Raw genomic sequence first — 22,141 nt, forward strand, 5'->3', positions numbered from 1 at the left:
TACAATATGTCTTTGAGCTTGTTTTATACCTAATAGTTTGTACCCCTTAATCCCCTACCCTTATTATAATGACCCTCCCCACCTCCTTTTCCCCACTGTTGGTAGGAATGTAAATTGATGCAGCCACTCTGGAAAACAGTATGGAGGTTTCTCAAAAAAAACAAAAACAGGCTTACCATATGTCCCAGCAATTCCACTCCTGGGTATATATACCCAAAAAAACCCAAAACACTAATTTGAGAAGATACATATACCTCAATGTTCATAACAGCATTATTTACAGTTGCCAAAATACAGGAGCAGTCTAAGTGTCCATCAACAGATGAATGGATAAAGATGTGTGTATATACACATATATATACATATATACACACACACACACAATGGAATACTACTCAGCATAAAAAAAAACAACATTTTGCCATTTGCAGCAACATGGATGGACTTGGAGGGCTTTATACTAAGTGAAATAAGTCAGATAAAGACAAATACTCTATATTCTTTTAAAATAATGTTTATTTTTACTGATTATAAAAGGAATGCATGTTTACTGTGGCTAAATTTGTAAAGTATCAAAAACTGTAGGGAAAACTTTTTTCAATTGTCGGTAATCTTACCACCAAGAAATCATTGCTGTTAACATTCTACAGAAATTTCTTCTGGTCTCCAAACATGCATGACTTTTACCAAAATAATATCATAGTATATATAGCTTTACATCCTGTCTTTTTTTTTTTATTTTCATTTTACATTATATCAGGCATCTTCTCATGTCTTTAACTAGTTCAAAAACACCCTTCATGATGGTTCTGTGATACTGTCATGCGGTGGTTATGCAGTCTTAGGGGATTGTGATTTCCCAAACCATTCCCCTGTTGTTGGACATCTATGTTACTTCCGATTTTTTTCCACTGGTACAAATAATGTTACGATAAATATCATAATATAAATCATTCTTCATATTTCTGATTATTTTCATAGGAGTGAGTAGTAGAAATAGAATCAGGAGGTCAACAGGTATAGATTCTTTCAAGCCATATATTGGTATATATTGTTAACTTTCTCCCAGATTATACCAGTTCACTACTCTTTCTCTAGTCATGGGCAAGAGTGTAAACCTGAGTTCGCTTTCAAGTCATTAAATGCAAATTTTGTCCCCATGGTAGGCGTAAGCCTCTGCAGCTGAGACCAGGATGTCCGTGATGAGGTATGGAATTTATGGCACAAGTAGGCAGATGGGTCCTGAGGACGTGAAATTGATCAAAACACCAGACAGGACATTACAGTAGCCCAGAGGTGGTGCACCTTGAAAATCCAATAGGAATGGCAGAGAGATCGGTGCCAGGGGCTGAGGCCAGCAGGACAGGGTCACTAGAGGAGCTGGCACGGGACAGGGTTTTGAAAAGCAGTTCGCAGTTGAGTGGCTGTGATGGCGTGGAGAGAATGTCACAGGTGAATAAAACAGAAGGGGCAGATGCACACAAGTTTATGTGGCCAGCTTGGGAGACCCTGAGCAGCCCGGGCTCCGGATGGTACAGCCAGCTGCCCACTAAGACGTCTCCTGGCAGAGACACAAATCCAGTGTGAGGTCGGCATGGTTTCCCCCGACCTGCCCCTCCTCCCCTGTTCTGCTCGTGGACTCCTGCCATGCTGTCCTCCCAGCCACCTGGACCCTGGATCTCCTCACCCTCCCGTGCCTTCCCCAGGTATAGGTGCACTTTTGAAAAACTCCTTCCAGATTCGTACTTTCAGGGAGCGCAGTTATGACCTGTAGCTGCATGAGTTGGTTTGTCTCCATCAGCCACCAAACGGTGGCCTCTGAGATGGCAGAGTCTGACATCCTGGGGCACCCTTTCCTCTATCCTCCTGCACCCAGCAGAGTACCTTGGCGATAAGAAACATGTGACAAAAGGACAAACCCAGAGAATGTCCAAGGACTAGAAGGCGACCTCAGTAGAGGTGTTTCAGAACTCCTCTCTGATTTACCCCCAGGAGCCAGGAGCCTTTCCCCAGGACTCCCTCCAGGGACAGACCACAGCTGAGGACAATGTAAGGAGTGACTAAGCCACTGGCCACATTCAGGGTGGGAAGTATTACTGCACCAGGAGGATGCAGTCTGAGGAAGTAGATTTTTTCTGCTCTTCAGCTAAATAAACGTCATTCATTTGAATTAGAAGTCACCAGCAGAGTGACTATGTGGCTGTAGCTCTCCACTTCAGGGTTTCAGTTTGTTCAATTGACTGCTGATGTCACGCGCTGGAACAGAGGCTTCCTGCTTGATACAGAGCGCGGGGCGCGCATCACTCTCACGGCTCTCTCTTCCCCTAGAATTCTTCAACGACCTGGACCTGCTCATGGGGCCGGTCACCCTGCACAGCAGCATGGAGCACCTGGTCCAGTACTCCCAGCAGGGCCTGCACTGGCTGCGGAACAGCGCCCACCTGTCGTAGGGACCTCGCCCCGGAGCCGGAGTGCGCTCTTGTCTTCGCGGACTGCTCCACATTTCTGGACACTGTGCTACTGAAATCCCCGGCCACAGCCACAGCGCTTGTCAAACTGCGGTGAATATTTTCTCAGCATCGAACAATGGTCTTTTTCCCAGGGCATGTGTGTTTGTGTGTGTGCGTGTCTAGGAAGCTGCCTGTGTCTGTGTGTAAGGTACACAGCTCTTTAGAACACATTTTCTTTGTCTAGTTTCCATAATCCCAGGCTGGACAGAATGATCTGACCTTTCTGATGAGAGAAAACACACTTACACACGTACACGCACACAAAATCACAGACACACACACACACACACACACACGCACAATTTTCTAGTTCAAAGCTAAACCATGACTTCTTAGAACATACAACCAAAATCTCATGGGTTAGTTAACCAGGTGCAGTGCGGCACACCAAAAGCTTGACTGCCAGTTAAGATAAACGTAGTTCTTATACTGTTGGTTACTTTCAGTATTAATGTTACTATTCCCCAATTATTTTTTTTGATTGTGTGTATTAATGGGTAATTGAGTAATGAAAGTAAGTCAGTTATTTTTGTGCTGGACGTTTACTAGATTGCATGTTACCAAACACCCTGCCTTTCGTCTGGTACCAGTGCCCCCAATCCAACTTTACTATCAACTAAACGGCTCACAAGCAAATGCATCAACTCCCACCGGCCTGCATGGCCCTGCCCTCTCCCCCCAAAATAGTATGCAAATGGCACTGAGATTTAGTAAAACCTCAGCGTCTTAGAGAATTAACCACCATGAAAGCAGCAACAGCTTTAATGTTTGGGGGTGTTAGGAATTGGAATCTTCTGCACGTGTGGGGAGCCCACCCAGCATGAGTTCCCTCTTCCTGCCACTGTGACATGGGGGCCGGAGAGCCACAGGGCATTTGTCAAGTCTTTCCTCTCCGTGATAGCTTCCTTACAAATTCTCTTGGCCAAACTAGGATGTTAGCTGGGATGTCCCTTGACTGGGAATCTGTATCTGTTGATCATCAGGCCTAGAACTATTTGCTATCACGATTCTGTCTCATCCTCCGGCTCTTTGTGCAGAAGGTGCCTCTGCGGGCCTTTAATGCAGTTTGATCTGGGGGATCCGTTTCAGGCTGTGATTAGCAAGCTGCTTGCTCAGAAGAGTAAGTTAATCCTGCAAGGATGGAAGTTCGGTCTGGGGTAGCAACGAGCAGAGCGATCGTGCTGACTCCCGGTGCGTCTGCCATGTTTACGTCTCGCCCTTGATTCTTTATTTTCTCTTTTTTTAATTAAGTTTACATTTTAGTTTTTTGACATCTTGTTTACAATTTTTGTCCGAAATGTATTTCTTTTGTTGTCTCTTGTCATACCCTAGATTTAGTCTTCTTGTTAAATATATTGGGATATAAAAATGTTAGTAAAAAAAAAAAAAGAAAAACTCCTGGAAAATGAAGATATACCTTGCCACACTTTAAAAACAAAAATTGTGACCTTGAGGCCTCTTACTTGGCAGAATTGCCCCAAGGTGGCCTGAGTAAGACAGGTGATGTGATGGGTGGAATAACCTATTTTTCGAAGTGATGGTAACACAAAGCACTTGGAACAGATATGGAAGGTCTCATTAGTTTGGTTGTAATGTTAATCTTTTTGTCAGCCTGATCCATAGGTGGGAAATAAGACTGCTGTAATTCCCTAGCTCTAAGCATTGATTCGGAGCTGTACAAATGATTGAACAACTTCGGTGATTTGAAAGTAATTGAAATGAACAAGGGAAGAGTATGTGGAAATTGCATTCGGCTTTGCCCTTCAAGCATTGGAAATATTAACAGTAATTCTTTTTTCCGTTTCTCCAACTGAAGTGCTTCTAACGTTCCTTTTAATAATTGTTGCCGAAATTCCCAATCTCATTGAAGTCTAATTTTAAAAAAAAAAATTTTTGAGGACTGAGGCTTAGGTCTATTCATTCTTGCTGATTTCTGATGAAATGTTCAGGCTCTCACATAAAGCGATGGTCCTCGGGTCCACCGTGCATTCCTGGGGTGCTTGTCTGGCCTTGCCCATCCATAAGTCGCAGGCCTTGTTGTGGTGTCCACGTGACGTGCTTACCTGGGAGACGCACGGAAACACACAGGGGGCCTCTGGCTGAATGAGATTCAGCAGCACTGACTCAACACTCGGTGAGCCAAGTTTCCAAGTAAACGTGAAGCCGGTCATTTGGGGATGGTCAGAGCGCCCACTGCTCGAGGGTCTTCCGTTTCATCAGTAGGGTGTGTTGGGACAGTGGGTTTTGTTTGCTTGGACATCGATGATTTTGATGGAGAAGCATCTTCTGATCTTTGCTTGTTCATTTTATTTGGTTTTGTTCAAAGTCAAAATACCTTTCTTGTGTTTTCTGATTACAGAAATAATACAAGCTCATGGTAAAAATTCAAATGATGCAGAAAAGTATAAAGTAGGAGGCACTAAGCCCCACCCCCCGGAGACAACCACTGCTCATTGTTCCATGTACATCCTTCTAGGAAGTCTCCCATTTAAACATATAATGTCTATCATCCTTTTTTTTTTTTTTTTCTATTTGAAGACATTATTTCATCAGAAGTTCAGTACAAGTTCAGCTGGCCTTATCTCTCCATGACCTGAATGGACCTTGATCACAGTTGTAGACTTACCTTTGAAAGAGAGTAACCCAAATATATTCCTGATCAAAATGTGGGGTTTGTTACTATTCGACACAGATCAGACTTGTGCCTGGGAAGAGAGATTTGGTTAAAACATACTTCTGGAAACTTTCAAACTGCCAATGGAAACTCGGACCCACTATCTAAAGAGGAATGTACTGGAAAAAAATGATCTGAAGAGTTGACCAGCTGTGTGCTAGATTGAACACACGGTGTCAATGCAATGAGACTTTCTGCACTAAAACATCCCCTAGTGTGTACAACAGCGACCTGTGTATTATATGACAGTGACGTGTACATTTCTGACATTCCATACATAATATACACAGTTTGTATAAACGCATACATTTAAAAATATATATGTACAAGACAGCTAACGTAAAACTGTAGTACGCCTGAAGGGTATGACTAGTGCCTAATATTGAGTATAAGTCCCTGCGTGTTCACATCACCTCGGAAGTGCAGTAAATGTTATAAAATTAATCAGTGCAGCCAACATTATTTACGAACCACATCTTTGAAATTGTGCAGTAGTAAATACATATATATTTTTAAATAACATTTTTCACAGTTTTCCAGAGTTACTGTTGAAATCTGTATCACCAAAAAAAAAAAAAATAGCAAGATTTTTTTAATGATGTTGACTCTCTTCAGACCCAGTAATCTGTGTGTGATTTCCTGTGTGTAGATACCCAAGACACTTTAGCAGTCACCAGCCTTAATGCATGTACAGGATATTATTGTGACTTAATTTATCTGCAGTTTTTAATCCATGTGAAATTGGAATTTATAAACTGACTTGGATTCAATATGTCTGCCTTTCTAAGGTTGCAAATGTTACATTAAATGATTTATGTTGTAAATGAGAGACATCGACTTGTACGTTAAAAAAAAATGTCCACCAATTTCTGTGAATATTTTTACAAGGAAATTTCAGAATCAAAATACATTCAAATATGCATTCTGGTCCCCAGTTCATAATCTCTTTAGAATGGACCTTGTTGTTTCATGAAATTTTTAAATGTAGGTTCCACAGATTATCCATTACTAAGTCTGATATTTTTCATGGGCAAAAAAAAAAAACAAACCTGTTTTTCTTTATTGTAGCTATAGTTTAATGCTTGTGTGGAAACACACCCCTAATACCGCAGAAAACTCTGTGCAGGAAGCTTGAGGAGTTTAATTTGATGACTACATTGATGTCTGTCCAACCAGTTGCCCTGGGACACTGTTTTTACTCAACGTCCCTTGATAGCCCAAGTTAATTCCCTGACTTGTGTCTACCAGGTTTTTCCAACGCTAACCAACATGGTGGAATAGTGTTGGAATATTTGGTTGAGTAAAACAAGAGAATTTTGAACTACCAAAGACAGAAATATTAGACCAGCGGCTTGCCATGATGCATCCCCCCCGTGTGAGAGGGTTTTTTTGTTAACCTCACTTGTTACTCTTCTCTCCCTTCCTTTTCATTCCTCTCCTCCCCAAAACTAAACAAAGAAGCAGCAACAGCAACAAAAACAAAACAATTACTTCACCTTACCCAGACTATATTCTTAGATTCAAACAGGACAGCAGAACTCTAGCTCCGGTCGCCATGGAGACCGCCTCATCCCAGAAATGGCCAGGACGGGGTCCTTGGCTTTGCTTGCTCCAGGGATCGCTTTGAAAGAGCCTCATACTCTCTCAAAGGTGGTTTGCGCTAAGAAACCCCCGAAGGCTTTTCAAGAACTATCTTCCTCTTGTGCAGGTTTGCCTGCTACTCAGCTGAAGTCTGTTCCCATCAGCATCGTATTTCTAAGAAGTAACACATTTTCGACAAAACCTGGATCAACTGGAATCTTGAAAGACTTTTTTTTTTTTTTTTTTAGTGAAAGGGGGAAAAAAAACCCAACAACAGAAACTGAATTTCCAACAGTTTGGAGCCAGAGTTTATTTCCTTGTTTTCCCATTCTCAGAAGAGCACACTTTTTCAATATTACAACTTCCTGACAAATAGCACAAGAAATGTTCAGACTTGAGATTTGTGTTCTCTTTGTCCAAACTGAATTCTTCTGTATATGTCATCAGACGGGTCGATTTGTTTGCTTGGCATGAGGAAAATGATAAAACTCTGTTCTCAAACTAATTGCCTCTGACCACGGTTTCGGTTTTTATTATTTAATTGGCACTTTGAGGCAGCGGCGGGTAAATTTGGGGTCAGCTGCCAGGGGATTTAGATTCACAGCTCCGACTCACAGTAATGGGAATCAGGAGATTCAATCCCTCCGTGAAATTCTTCGAAAATCCACCTCTTACAGCCAATTTCAAACATGTTGATCTGAGGGATGAATTCAGGGCACTAATTGCAAGTCAACACAAGGTTCAGCGTTTGTCTTTAAGCATCAGAAAGTAATGGTAAGACCTGAAAAGCTAAATCAAGGACTTGTTTTTTGTTTGTTTTTTTTTCCTGCTCACTTCTAACATACGAAAAGCTCATCAGAAAATATTTACATCCAGATAGAATGCAAAATAGAACCAATGTCTAGGATTTTCAAACGGTGCTTTTTGGTTATAAAAGTAATCACGATACTCTAGTTTCTGTATTGTTTTTCAGTCCTTTTTCGGTTTTTCATAAAAGAGAATTGATTTTCCCCTGAGTATTTATCATCTCTTTATTTCCAGATGCCCAAATGAGCATTTCCTTAACACTTCCCACTGAGGAGTGTGCATTTCTTGGTTGAGCAGCAGCTACCCACAGGAGCCACGTGGATACGGGTTTTTAAAGGACATTCTTTTGAGTCTCCTCCGTTAGCTTCATGTGCAGTGTGAGTGATCACGAAGCCTGAAGACTGGGCATGTAGCTGAGTTGTCCCAAATCCAGCATGCAACACGCAAGCCTTTAGCGATAGGCACTTTCCTGTCGTTGCCTGCCGTCTCTGGGGCCTGTTTGTGTGGTGAAATAGCCACGTTAACACTCTCCTTTGAGCACTTGGCAGACTGATTATTAATCCCCTGATGTTCCCCCAGCTGCCAGCTCAACCCAAAATGTCCTTCTCGGTGAGCTGCCTTGGTCTTTTTGTTCCTCTCGGGTTTTTTCCTTCTAAGTTCTCTAAGTCTGATTCCGCATCTTGACTATGTAGAAGAACGGTTATTAGGGGCAGTGGGGGCTGTAAGGCATTAACGATTCAATCTTAGAACTCGCCGATGTTCCAAGAGGATGAGCAGCCGGGGAAACCGCACTGCCCGGACACACTCCTCCTTGGCCGGTTGCCTCTGGATCTTAAGTAAAGCTCCTCTCCACGCTTCTGTTTCCCCTATGTGAAATGTAACTCCGAACATCACCTGCCCACCTGAGAGGGTGTGAGGATCACCAGCGTGGGGCAAGCATTTGAGATCCCCAGTTGTCACTGGCAGCAGAATTGGAGCATCACTAACAGAACAGAGGCAACGAAAACCTGCCGTCCCTGCAGGCACCGGATGCAAAGGTGTGTGATGTGGGAGACCACGCTTTGTCCCAGCCCTGACCAGGTTCCGGAGGACCAAGAGGGTGACAGCGGGTAGCCACAGGCCCCTCCACGGGAACCCTCAGCCTTTGTTGTTGCCACTTTGAGTCCATCCTGCTGACAGACCCATGTGGTGGGATGCGTGCGCTGCAGCTGATGGTACAATCTCACCCTCTTCTTCCTCGTCCAGTCCTGGCCTTAAGAAGGGGGGGGTGTGTCCAGATGGGAAGGGGAAGAGGGAACTTGGGGTCCAAGCTTCCAGTGCGCATCCCTCAGGAGAACATAACCTGCCTACTGAGCACCAGGCCTCAAACATCCTTGTGGGACCAGACGCCCACGGCGCAGTCTCGTTTTCTGTGTTCTCTTGGTTTTCCTCTGAGTGCCAGGAGGCTGAGTTCTCTTCAAGTGAATCTTGTGCCTCAGATGGTGATTTTTGTTTGTTTGGGGCCAGGGGATGGTGGACAGTTGCTCTGGGAAGGTTTGTCCCTGAGAAAGGAGATCTGTCTGAAGGGACTTGGGTATGTCATGAGCTTCAGGAAAGAGGAAATCTCTCCTGAGAAAAGATGGATTTTGTTTCTCTAGCGGGTTACAGAGTTGCCTCAACATGATTGCTTAATTATAGGCTAAACCTTAGGGAACCAGGGGAGAGAAAATCGACATGAGAACTTAGCAATGTTGTGATGCCCTCCTGGAGATGCACATTCCAGCCCCGGGCATCAGGACAAAGACTGGAAACCTGACCGTTGACCTGAGTGTTTCACACCACTGAGGTCAAGGCCCTCGATGTTGGTTTAAAGTTTTTAGCTTTTCCCTAATATTTATACTATTTAGACACAGGGGCTTCCTGGTGGCCCTAAATCAGTGCCCTGGGCTCAGCCACAATCATCATGAAATACTCATTTGAAAAGGCATCTTCTTTTCGTCCCTGCTGGAAACCCCTTTCCTGGCCTTTCTCTAGAGCAAAAGAGCCACAGCTGAAGGTCCTAAGAGATTCAGTCTGATTTCAGCCCAAATCAGTACCAGCACCCTTTCCACAGGAGCACAACACTTCATCCAGGGGGAACTCTGAGTATTTTGGTAGAAAATTCTAGGATGGCAACCTGAGGAGGTGGAGATACACTAGCTAGACCGTCTGATTTCACCTTTCCTCAGCCAGGATGTTAAGGAACAGACTCGCCCACAACAGCATGAGAACTGCTCACTGTGAAGGTTGCGTGCGGTGGAGTTTCACGACCCTCCCACGTAGTTAGCCTCGGTCAGAGCAGGAATTTTAATTCCACCATTTTCCTTTCACCACATCATCTTGGATGTTTATTCGTGGAGCTGGCAACTCGAATTCAGTATTCCGATATCAATGGCCTAGTGTGTCAGATCAAACACCATTTCAAATTCCTGGTCTTAGGAAAGCTGCCAGCAACTTAGAAACCTGCTTATCCCCCCTGAGACAGTTTAAGCAGCCACAAAACCAAATTAAATGGCCTTCATCTTCTCCTCTTACAAGAATTGGTCTTAGGATTGTTTCCAGGATCACAGGGGATTTGAAAGTGGACCATTTTGTACAGTAATTTATGCTGCAAAATGTACATATTGTAGCATCAATTATAAAGTGCTGTATTTATTAAGGTCCCTTATCGTTTTCATTTTTGTCTAGTTATTTGCTATTAAAATAGCTTCCTGTCACTTTTGTTACGTGATATTCATTTGGGGCTTCTTGTTAGAGCATTTGGATATGGTTAGAAAGTCCAGGATCTGTGTTGATGGTCACGATTTAATCCAAGTAGTCGTAATGGTCTATTCAGCGTTGACACGACAAGCCCTACTCCTAATGAAATCGTGTGCTCTTTTCTGTGTCTTTAAGAACGTGATACAAATCTTAACCTAAGGAATGAATGAAGAACACTGGCTTTAGTAAGGAACGCTTCCTCCAGCTCTTCTTCTCAAAATTCATGAACACTTTTTCCAAGGAAATTCCAGTGGGTCCTCACTAAGTACCCCAGATCCCTTCCTCCTGTGAAGGGCCTCATCTCCCAGGCTGCTTCTAAGAGGTCTGCAGGCCTGGAGCTCAGCGTAGTTCCACCAAGGTGGTTGCTCAGACCTGCTTAATGAAGCTGCAAATATTAAATCCCCTTTCTCTGTCTCCCTCCTTGTATTAAAAAAAAAAATATGGCAAACAAACAAAACTCCCCCATTCAAATCATGAATAATTCATTTGTGAATAATCTGGGCAAGCTATTAGGGAAGAGAGGAGAAGTGCAACTAATATTGAGGATTTGTCCAGGGGGGTCTTCTATTTTTGTCTGAGTTTAAATTTACACGTACAAGGGTGGTGGAATCATTGGCCATTTGTTTGACTGCTTGGAGATTTTGCTGTGTCTGTAAGTCGCGTGAAACTCATGTAGTGCAGTTTCTGGGATGAGGAAGCAGCTTACTGTACCATAACAGAATGATTCTTAAGGATTTGTAACAATAGGCACTTCTATATTTGAAGGGAAATACTTTTGCATCAGTGAAATTACTTTTTTAATGTCTTAATAAACCTTGAAATCAACATCACTCTGTCTCAAAAACACCCCCTGTCTCTTCCTAGAACTTCTTCTGAGCAAAATGTCCTTTCTCCTGTGTTACAGTGTTTTGTTTAAATGCCATGAACTAGTCACAAATTCTCTTTTCCTCTGCAAAAATCTAAATCCACCTGAGCTAGGAGAATGGGTGACAGCATTTTGAAGAGGGGGGAACCAATCTTAAGATTGCTTTTGGCAGAAAAGGTTGTCTCACTTTAAAGTAAAAAGGAGAGAGTTTGTGTGTGAAGATATGTTTGCAGTTCTCTTGGATGTATACTTAGGTGTGGGACTGCTGGCTGTTTAAGTTTTAAAGGAACTTTCAATCTGTTCTCCACAGGAGCGGCCCTTTTATACATTCCCACCAGCAACGTGTGAGAGTTCCAGTTCCTCCACGTGCTCATTAACACATGTCATCGTCTGCCGTCTGCCTTTTTTTATTGCAGCCTTTCTACTGAGTGTGAGTGGTACTGGACTGTGGTTTTGATTTGCATTTCCCTAATGATTAATGATATTGAGCACTCTTTTAGGTGCTTGTTGGCCATTTTAAAATCTGCCTTGGAGAAACGTCTATTAAATCATTTACCCATTTTTAAAAGGTTATTCATCTTTTGCCTGTTGAGTTGTAAGGACCCTATGTGTTCTGGATACTAGTCCCTTATCAGACATAAGATTTGTAAATATTTTCTCCCATTCTATGGTCATTTTTTCATGTTCTTAATAGTGTCCTTTTTTGTATAAAAGTGTTTCATTTTGATGGGGTCCAATTTATCTATTTGTCTCTTGTGCTTTCAGGTCTTATATAAGAAGACTTTGCCTACCTAACCCAAGTAAAAAAAATAAGTAATAGTCACAGTAAAATCTAAGGATTTAGTCCTATATTTTCTTCAAAGAGTTTTAAAGTTTTAGCTCTAAAATTTAGATGAAGGACCCCTTTTAAGATGTGTATAGCATGAGGAAGGGATCTGACTTTGTTCTTTTGCATGTGGATGTCCAGGTGACTCGGCGCCATTTGTTAAAAAGGCTGTTCTCACCCCCACTGAATTGTCTTGTCATCCTTGTCCAAAATCAATTGACGATGCACATGAGGGTTTATTTCTAGGCTCTCAGTGCCTTTCCAGTGATCTCTACCTCTGTCCTATGGCATACCTCATTGTCTTAATTACTATGGCTTTGTAGTAATTTTTAAAATTGGAAACCAAGTTTGTTCTTCTTTTACCATTGGTTTGGGCTAAAAGTGGTTTTTAAATTAATTGTCAATTATGTATCCAATTTCCTAGAACATGTTTCCTATGAACATGTTTCAAGCAGGTGACATCTAACCCAGTTTAAAAACAAATGTGTGCCTTAGTAGCATGGCTGAAAAAACTGCATGAAAAGTAAAGAAGAGGTTCATGAGCCAGCCAAGTCCCTGCCCATTCTCAGTCGCATCTTTGACCCGAGAGTGACCAATAGCAGTTACCTCCCAAACATGGTCCCGTCTCAGCTGCCAAGGGGAGCTTTGACCCCCACACCTGCAACTGTGAGAAATCACTCTGCTCCCCAAACTGCAGGCACGCAGGTTAAGTTTTATATGTGGTTCCTCTTGTTAAATTCGAGGTGATGGAGAAATGCCTTGGAGTCAGGGTGGGACTCACAGCCCAGTAGCAACTCTCCCCCCTTAATTCCTGGTCCTCCTTGTGGCCTCTCCACCTTCTTTCATGGGCCCAAGGTGGGCAGTCAGCCCAGGGTCTGAACATGGGTCTCTGATGTCTGCCTTGTAAACCCTGCTTAGTGGGTCTCACCTCACTTTGGGATGTGGGAGTCGTTGGCATCGCTTGTCTTGGGGACTCCTTGAAAACAAGAGGAAATGAGTCCTATTTTAACATCCTTTAACTTTTAAACTAAAATGAAGACGGGGGGCATGGCTGCTGATGGGCACAGGATTTGTATTTGGCGTGGAACTAGATACACGTGATGGTGGCGCAACATTGTGAAAACACTGAAATCCACTGACTAGTACACTTTAAAGGATGAACTCTGCGGTATGCGAATTATAGCTCAGTGTTTAAAGTCAGAACTTACTTAGACTAAACAGTAAGGCTCCCCAGTTGTTCTGTTGCTCCCTGTATCATCCTTGTGTTACTTCTTTCAGATCAGATCTGAGAAGTGAAATTTTTAAAGCCTTGCATGTGTGAAAATATCTCCCTTTGTGTCCTCACACTTGTGCCATAGTTTCACTTGTGGGATGCTGATTCAGAAGGGTTTTCCTCAGAAGTCTGAAGCTATTTCTCCAGTTTCTTGCCGCATCCAGTGTTATCTGCAGTAATATAGTCCCTCCTCCACCACCCTGCTTCTCCTGGAAGCATTTAGGGTTTTCTCTTTCTCCTTGATGTCAGAAATTTCAGCGTGACATGCTTGATAAGAGTTTTGTCTCGTTTGTCCTTGATTCTGCTCAGCTGTCTCTGGGGTCCGTAGCTGTCCTCACTCAGGGACACTGTCTTCCGTTACTGCCTGAGCATTCTCTCCCCTCCATGCTCCCTGTTCTTGCCTTCTGAAGATCTGTTAGATGACTGTTGGTAACGTTGGGGTTTATCTTCCCATTCTTTTGACCAGTGTTTGTCCTTTCTGTCTCCTTGTCCTTTTTTGCAGTTCGGAGAGAATTTCTTGGCTCAGCCTTTCAACTTACACTCTTATCAGCTTCAGTGCTTCTGCCCATTTACTGAGAATTTTATTTCAATCATCAAATTTTTCATTTCCAAGATCTCTAAGACATTTCTTTTTATGGGTGTAATACCATTTTATTTCTCTCTGAGGAGTCTAATTATATATGTGCCAAATTCTTATTCTGTTTGCTCTATTAACTCTGCTTCTTTGGATGTAAGCTTTTCCATTTGTTGGGGTCAGAACCTCACTTTCATGGCTTTTTCAAGTGTTTAGGGGTCATTGGCTGCATACTCAACCTCACATCTGAGTTTTCAGCCTTTCCACCAAGGCTGTTTCTACTTACTGCATGTAGTCTCTTGGATGTAGAGAGCATTCCAGCCCTCCTGGGTGTTGCCAGGGCCTCACTTGGCCTCCCCATCATGACCATCTGAACCCCGTGTTCTAGACTGAAGGACTGAGATCTCTACTGCCTGCTTCTCAACCTTCGGGGTAGAGAGGTGGCAGCTCCTTTCTGGTGACCCAAGTGATTACCCTCCCAGGAGCCTCCCAATGTTCTTGACCTCCAAGCCCATCACATCCTAGAGCAGCCCTCTTATCTTTTTAGTTCTGCACAACCTCAGAATGGTTTTCTCTTCATGGTGGTCCTAGGCTTCTTCTGTCCTTCAGAGATGCCTCAAAGTTCCTGGACCTTTTAAAGCACCTCTTCTAGTGATTCAGTGAAGTTATGAGTGATGTTGATGACAATGATGGTGGTGGTGACAGTGATAATGATGGTGATGGTGGGGATGATGGTGGTGATGGGGATGATGGTGGTGATAGTGATGGTGGTGGTGATGACAATGGTGGTGGTGATAATGATTGTGTCTCTTTGGCCATCTTGATCCTCTCTCTCCTTTAATAAAATCAAGCCCTAATATTTCCCGGTGGCAGGAGAATTTCCATATGGGAATCAGGCTTGATGCCACTCAAACCTCCTCCCCAGTGGTTCTGCATGTTGGTGGCCTGCATTCCTTCCTAGTCCGTCTAACTTGCTTTCTGAGATTGCCCTGGACTTCTGGACTCCACGTTGCTGGGAGCTCGCTGAGGCTGCAGCCCTACTTGGTGAACCAGCTCTGGTTATCTTGGCCTTGTTGCTTCAGTCACTGCCCGGCCCTTGGAGAAACCATCTTGCTGTTCATTCCTGCTGCTGTTCCGTGCCTCTGGTCAGTATATCCAGTGGGACCCCTGGCAGGTCTCTCCTCCCTGCTGGCTGTTTTGGCCTTTGTTGCCTCTGCTACACCCGTAAGTCTAGTAATGAGTAGATGTTTGGCACCCACCCCTAATTTGGCCTTAAAAATGCCGCCTGGAGGAGGAAATATCTTCTCCATCACAGACCATGTTGAGACCATTTCTACTCTGGCCTTGAAAGAGCCACACTCAGAAATCAGCCAGTTCCAATTCACTGCTGGTCAACCCAACACTTCTGGGGGGTGGGGGATGGGTATAGCTCAGTGGTAGAGCACGTGCTTAGTATGCACAAGGCCCTGGGTTCAATCTCCAGCACCTGCATTTGGGAAAAAAAAAAAAAAAAAAACTCACTTCCTACCCTGCGTATAAACCAGGGACCAAGCCCAGGAAAAACAGCAGATATCAGGCATCAGTGCTGGGACGGAAGAGCTGGACCAGCAAGGAGGGGGCTTCCATGACTTGCCCGGACACTGAGATGAAGCTCCTGACTCAGGAGAGCTCAGAGTCCAGGGCCTGGGATGGATGGCCTGCAGGTGGAAGATGGATGGCCTCAGCCACCAGAAGGGAGAGGCTGAGGGGTAGAGAGCAAGTCAAGGGGTTCCATTGTCTCCACTGGAACGATTCTTCCAGAGCCTGCCAACGTGGAGGGCAGTTCCACATTCAGCCCCTGTGCCCTTAAGGGACGAGTCGTTGAACCCAGAACATTCCTGATACAGGACTTGGAGACATCTCAGTGGTGGCTAGTGTCATCTCAAAGCAGGTGAGTAAGCAAGGTAAGTAAGGTGAGACCACAGAAAGCACCTGGGGTGCTGGGGGCACAGGTGGACACGGGAGCCTGGACACAGGACCAGCCCCTTGGGGAGGTGGAGGCGGGCTTCCGCCAGGCAGTGTGGTTCACGGAGCCCTGGGAAGGCTGCTGTACCTCCCCAGTGACTGAAAGCTCCTGGAAGTCCACCTCTCTGTAAGGTGCCCGTATTCCCCTGAGAGGCCTCACAGGAGGTTCCTGATACATCCATGGCACCTCCTCACACTGTTTCCCCCTGATTAGCAGGAGGAGACTCCAGAGACATGGGGGTGCCAGGCAGGACCAGAGACGCTCAAAGCGGAGAGAAAGGGGGAGATCCGGCAGAGGAGGAAGGCCCCTGGTCAAATCGCAGCACTGCCCCAGCACGTGCTCCCTAACAAGGCATTTGCCTGAGGTCATTCGCCTTTATGAGGGCACCTTGCACCCAGAGGTGGCTGACGATGCGTCCGCCCCACGCAGGCAGTGCTGGAACCCACGAGGAGACTCCCCAGCGGGTGGGCGTCACCGCCTTCCTGGGAGAGTTCAGCACGTTTATCTCGGGCTTGAGGTTGTAATTATGATTTAGTGGAACACCGTTTCGGAATGTCTTTTTCTCGGTTTCATGTAAATTAAGTTGCTGGTGCATGTGGGTTGCCTGTGTCTCTATTCCTAAGGGGAGTCTGAGAATTCATTAGTTATTGTCTGGGAAGTGCTCTGCAGATAAAAAGCTCTCCAGAAGTGCGAGGGGTTATTATTCGGTGCCTTCAATTTGTAAATCATCTTGAATGGGGTTGTTTTGTTTTATTCTGCTTTGTTTTTGTGTAAAAATGATGGCTTCAGACCCCAAGTTCAACAGCGGCCGATGCACACACCAGAGATCATGTGCAGGGCTCGAATACAGGTTTTTGGATGGTTTTGATTTATTCAGACCAAGGGTGCAGGAGGCATTAAGAATTCCAGCCAAGTAATCTGATGTCCAGCATGGAGGGAGGAGCAGGAGGAATGCATAGAAGAAGAGAGATACATAGTTGAATAAAGTCTGTGTATCTATCTAATTTTTTAAAAATTATTTTTGTTGTTATTGTTGGGGAGAGGTAACTAGGTTTATTTATTGATTTATTTTTAGAGGAGGTACTGGGGATTGAACCCAGGACCTCATGCATGCTATCTAACTTCTTTTAATTCATATGAATTCATTAAGATTAGGGGGAGGCTATGTGAAGTTGAGTGTCTGAGGGGGTCCAGAAAACTTTCCCACTTTCGAGGAAGCCCCTCCCCTGGGGTTATAATAGCCTGACTGTCTGACAGGGAGCAGGGTCTGAATCTTTGCCCATCTGTCTTTCCCACTGGATTGACATTTTACATCTGCCTTTCTATGAGAGACTCATTCTGAAAAGGTACAGGTTTGGTCTGAAAATCTCCCAGTAGTTGCTGTGGATTGAAAATTCTGCGTCTGAGATCAACCAATTGGGAAGCAGAAGAGGTGATATCTAAAAGCTGGAATGTGTATAAATGAAGGTGCAGGAAGGGCTCTGAACAATTTTGCATGAGGAATGGGAGGATCCTCCCAGACTCTGGGGAGTCCTGGGGGCTGGCCTGACCTCCAAAACCGATGTGAACAGCTGTGGTGAGCTGTGCAGTTGGTCGGCAAACCATGCAGAGAGTCTGGCTTTCATTGTTGAGTGAATAAGTGAATGAATTTGTAGATCGTTCCTACCTGCCACGTTCTTAATATCTAGAAAAATAGTGGTTTTTTCCTACCATGATGAGCTGTTCTAGGTTTGTTAATTCAGGGACCCAGCACACAAAAACATAAGACTTTCCAACAGAGAGTATTTGTTCCAAACATTCAAAGGGGGAAATTTACATGCAGCAAACTAAGACACAAATAATGAAGCGTTGGTAGACTCGTGGTCAAAGGGACCCCATCAGTGTTTGTTAGGTCAACAGCCATCTTCTCATTTGCAAAGTAAGGAGGCAGCCCTGGGAGCTGTCTTGTGAACTGTGGGATTTTTAGTGGTATTCTTGGCCTCTACCCACTAGAGGATGCCAGTAGCAGCTATGACAGTTGTGGCAATGACAATGACAACTGTCTCCAGACATTGCCAAGTGGCTTCAAGGGGCAAAATCTTCCTCACATTAAAAACCACGGCTCTGGAAGAAAACCCAACCTCCTTGATCTATAAAGACCCTCAATGATCTGACCTTTGCCTGTCTTATCTCAGCCCACTCACTTGTCCCCAGAGACGGCTCCAGTCCTGCTGAGCCTACTTGAGATCTTTGAACTAAACCCCTCTCTGGTCTTCCGTGCCTTTGTACACCATCTTCCCTCTTCCTAGACCATCCTTCTCCAGCTTCACTCAGCCAGTTCCTTATTAGCTTTCAAAACTCACACTAGCATCCTCCAGACAGGCCACCCACCCCCACATCTGACCTCCCTTTACTTTGCTCCCTGCTTCCCTCTGCCTTGGACTCTGGAAGCCCCGCCCCTTGTCAGGGCTCTGCCCCGCCCCTTCCTGTGCTACCTGGTGGTTACCTGTGTGCAGACATTCATGGCCCCACAGTGTGTGCTAACCCGCGAGGCCAGGGTGGGACTCTGCCCTTTGTCTCTCTGTCGGCAGCATCTAGCCCAGTGTCTAGCACATAGTAGGTGCTGAGTGAATGAGTGTGAGAGGATGGACAGAGGGAGGGGGAAGTGACGGGAAGCAGCAGAGGGAGAGGAGGAAGGAGACAGAGGAGGAGAAAGGCTGTTAGAGATTTTTCTAATGTTGCAGGTGTAGTGAATGTTGCTCTCTATATTCAGTTTTTATTTCTAGAAGTCCATTAACTCAGCCATAAAAGTAAATGCTGGTCCCTCGTAAAAACCATATATATATATGTATATATATATATATACATATATATATATCAATAAAGTGAGGCCCTTAGCACATACGTCAGTTGCTGGGCTATTTTTTTTTTTAATCTCAAGCAAAGTGCTTTACCCTTTCTCTGATGACTACGGCTTCTTCCAGATGGCCCTTGTTTTTTAAGCACTGGCCTTACTCCGGGTCCCGCCCTGCCAACTGCGTTCCTGGCAGTTAACTGACCTTGTGGCTGCCACGGGGCGTGAGAGGGCTGGCTCCTGGGTGCCAGCCACAGCCATCGAGGCCCCTCAGACCTGCCCCTGCAGAGAGCATGCCCTGCCCCCGGATTCACCCTTTGCTCTCAGACCATTCCTTTTACCTGTTCCGTTCTGAGCTGCGCTAGCCATCTGCTGGCTCCATCAATCAAGGGATCAACATTTCTTTGAAGGCTGTGAACAGAGTTCCCCTTCTTGTGCCCTGCCCACCAGCTCCTGAAGGAGGGCCTGCCCAGGAGGCGCTCAGAGCGGCTGAACCGATGCATTTCTGAGCATCTGAGAAAACAGGCCCTTAATCAACCCTGGCTTCCCTGAAGCCGGAGATTGTCTTCCCGGGGGAAGTGTAATACAAAGCAATAGGAAAATAAATTCAGGCCCTGTATTTGGGATGGAAAAGTCGCCATGAATAAGCCAGTTTTTTTTTAATTAGGCAAAGAGTAGGTAGAAAATCAGCAGACGGCCTAAGATGAATGAAATCTTTCCTTTTCTGCTGGAATAATACTTTTTTGAGATATTTGCCAGTTGTTTTCTGACTTTCTAACTTATAATCTGCGCCTTAAAATTCAAGCATGCTAGGCTATTCTGTGCTCATTGTCTCAAGGGAAGAATTTGTCAAGGTGGGGCGGTGGAACTGAGCACCTAAAATGGGGCTAGTCTGGATTGAGATGTGTGTCAGTAAAACATACCCTCAAGATTTGGAAGATTTAGCATTTTTTAAAAAATCCATCTCTTTAGCAATTTTTTAATTGATTGTATGTTGAAATGATAATATGTTTGATATGTTGGGTTAAAATATTATTAAAGCTAATTTCACCTGCTGCTTTTTACCTTTGAAATGTGGCTTCTAGAAGATGTTAAATTATATACGTAGCTTGCATCATATTTCCAGTGGGTGGTGCTGCCCTAGAGAAAAGGATAAAAGCGAGGCCCTTCAGATGTCCAGCCGACAGCAGCCTCCTCCTTCATCTGCACGTGCCCAGTGTTCTTCTCTTGAGCCCAGAACCAACATTTCTGATGTATGAATGATCACACAAAGTCTTCAATCACTTCTTTATCACTGATGTAATACATTTAAGATTTTATTGCATGCATTCAAGAACAGCCTAAGTGGATAAAACGTTGGCTGATGGAAGTCTAAAACATACCGAGTTATTTCACATTAATTCTTTTTTCTGTATATACATTTATGTTGAAGTATAGTCAGTTTACAATATTGTGTCAGCTTCTGGTGTACAGCATAATGCTTCAGTCAATAATTTTTAATAGAACTAATGAAGTCTTTCCAGTCTTTTGACCGAAAGTTGCATTTTCTTATAATGTGATATGTATATTGTGGCTCCTTTATTTTAGCCCTCTAATTATCTTAAAGTTAAGTTAGAATAGAGTCTTCCAGTTTGGACAAGATATCATAGACTCATCTCTCCTTGCTTCTCCATCTATGTACAACTATAAACCCTGGAAACAATGCAAGAGGCAACCAAAGGAGAGGTCTGCAAGGTGGAAAGAGGAAGGAGAGCTTGTCAGGGACCCAGGACTGGAGGACCAACATGGCAGCAGAGCATCTCCCAGCGAACCACCAAGCAGACGAAAGGAACTCAGACCTGGGCTCTCCCGAATGTGAGCCCAGCAACAGATGGTGACCCAAGTAGGCCCATTCCTCCCTGATGAAGCAGCAACCCCTCCGCCAACACCAAATAAACCCTGCAACAATGGCAAGGGGGCCCTGCCGTAAGTGCCTAGCCTGGAGGTGGCCTCCGTCCCCCTGGTCCTGAGACTCCCCGCCCCACCAAAAGATAAGACACCACCATGTGTGGGGCTACACACTAAAAAAATTCTATCACAGGAAGCACCCAGCCTGGGGAACCTCTTTGTTTCCCCGAGCCTAAGACTTAACTAGAGACACCAGCGGCCTGGGTGGCATCACAGGAGAGAATTCCACTGCAGCAAAAGCTTCTTGGACAATCTAAACACATGGAGCAGTATAATATGTTCATGGACTGGAAGACTTAATATAGTAAAGATGTCAATTTCCCCCTGTATTGATCTATATAGGTTTAATGTAATTCCAAAAAAAAAAAAAAAACCCAGTAAGGATTTTTATAGACATAAACAAGTTTCCTAAAATTTACAGGAAAAGGCACAGGCTATAAAATAGCTAAATAAATGCTGACAGAGAAGAATACAGTGGAAACGATCACTCTGCCTAACATTCAGGCTTACTTCATAGCGAGAAGAGTCAACCCAGTGTGGCACTAGCAAAGGGAGAGACATACAGAACAATGGAACAAAAGTGAGAACCGAGAAGCACACCCATGCAAACACGTTCAACCGAGTTTTGACAGAGATGTGAAAGCAATTCAATAGAGGAGGGACAGCCTTTTCAACCAACAGAACTGGAGCAACTGGATGTCCACAGGCAAAGTAAAGTGCATAAACCTCAACCTAAAGCTCACTCTTTATTCACAAATTAACTCAAAATGGGTTACAGACTTAAATGAAAAACTAGAAATCTTCCTGGAGCAAGAATTGGAGAAAATCTCTGGGATCTAGGGTTTTGTAAAGAGTTCTTATATTTGACACCAAAAACATAATCCAAAGGAGGAAAAATTGATAAATGGGACTCATCAAAATTTAAAACTCTGCAAAGAGTTCTGTTAAGAGGATGAAAAAGCCAAGCTACAAAATGGGATAAATTATTTGCAAATGACATTCCTGACAATGGATTAGTACCTAGAATCTATAAAGATCTCAAAGCCTAACTGTTTAAAAAAAAAATCCTATCAAACAATGGGCAAAAAACACAAACCCATTTCACAGAAGTGAAATGAAGAGCAAATAAGAACATGAAAAGAAGTTCATCATTAGCCATCAAATAAAATCACCATCACCACAACACGCCTGTCAGAATGGCTGAAATGGTACCCAACACAGAATCACCTAAATAATGACAACACCAAGTGTGGGCAAGGATGTGGAGAAATTACATCACTCATGCATTGTTGGTGGTGATACAAAGTGGTGCAGCCACTCGGGAAACTGTTAGGCAGTTTCTTATAAAACTAAACACGAACTACCATACAACTCAGCAATTTTGCATTCGAGCATTTATCCCAGATAAATGATAACTTAAGTTTATACAAAAACCTGTACAGGGATTCTCATACCAGCTTTGTTTGTA

General features: G+C 44.1%; 1 protein-coding gene across 6 annotated transcripts in view; it reads left to right on the forward strand.

Annotated features, from left to right (window-relative positions):
- AFF3 (AF4/FMR2 family member 3) overlaps positions 1-11,177 on the forward strand; it is a 434,554-nt gene extending 423,377 nt beyond the window's left edge. For all 6 annotated transcript variants that reach the window (XM_032469729.1, XM_032469731.1, XM_032469732.1 and 3 more), the window contains one exon: positions 2,329-11,177. In XM_032469729.1, the coding sequence (XP_032325620.1) occupies positions 2,329-2,450 (122 nt within the window). In that variant the 3' untranslated portion in view covers positions 2,451-11,177. The remainder of the gene's footprint in view (positions 1-2,328) is intronic.
- The last annotated feature ends 10,964 nt before the right edge of the window (positions 11,178-22,141 follow it).

The sequence above is a fragment of the Camelus ferus genome, chromosome 28 (genome assembly GCF_009834535.1).
Source record: "Camelus ferus isolate YT-003-E chromosome 28, BCGSAC_Cfer_1.0, whole genome shotgun sequence".
NCBI classification, from domain to species: domain Eukaryota; kingdom Metazoa; phylum Chordata; class Mammalia; order Artiodactyla; family Camelidae; genus Camelus; species Camelus ferus.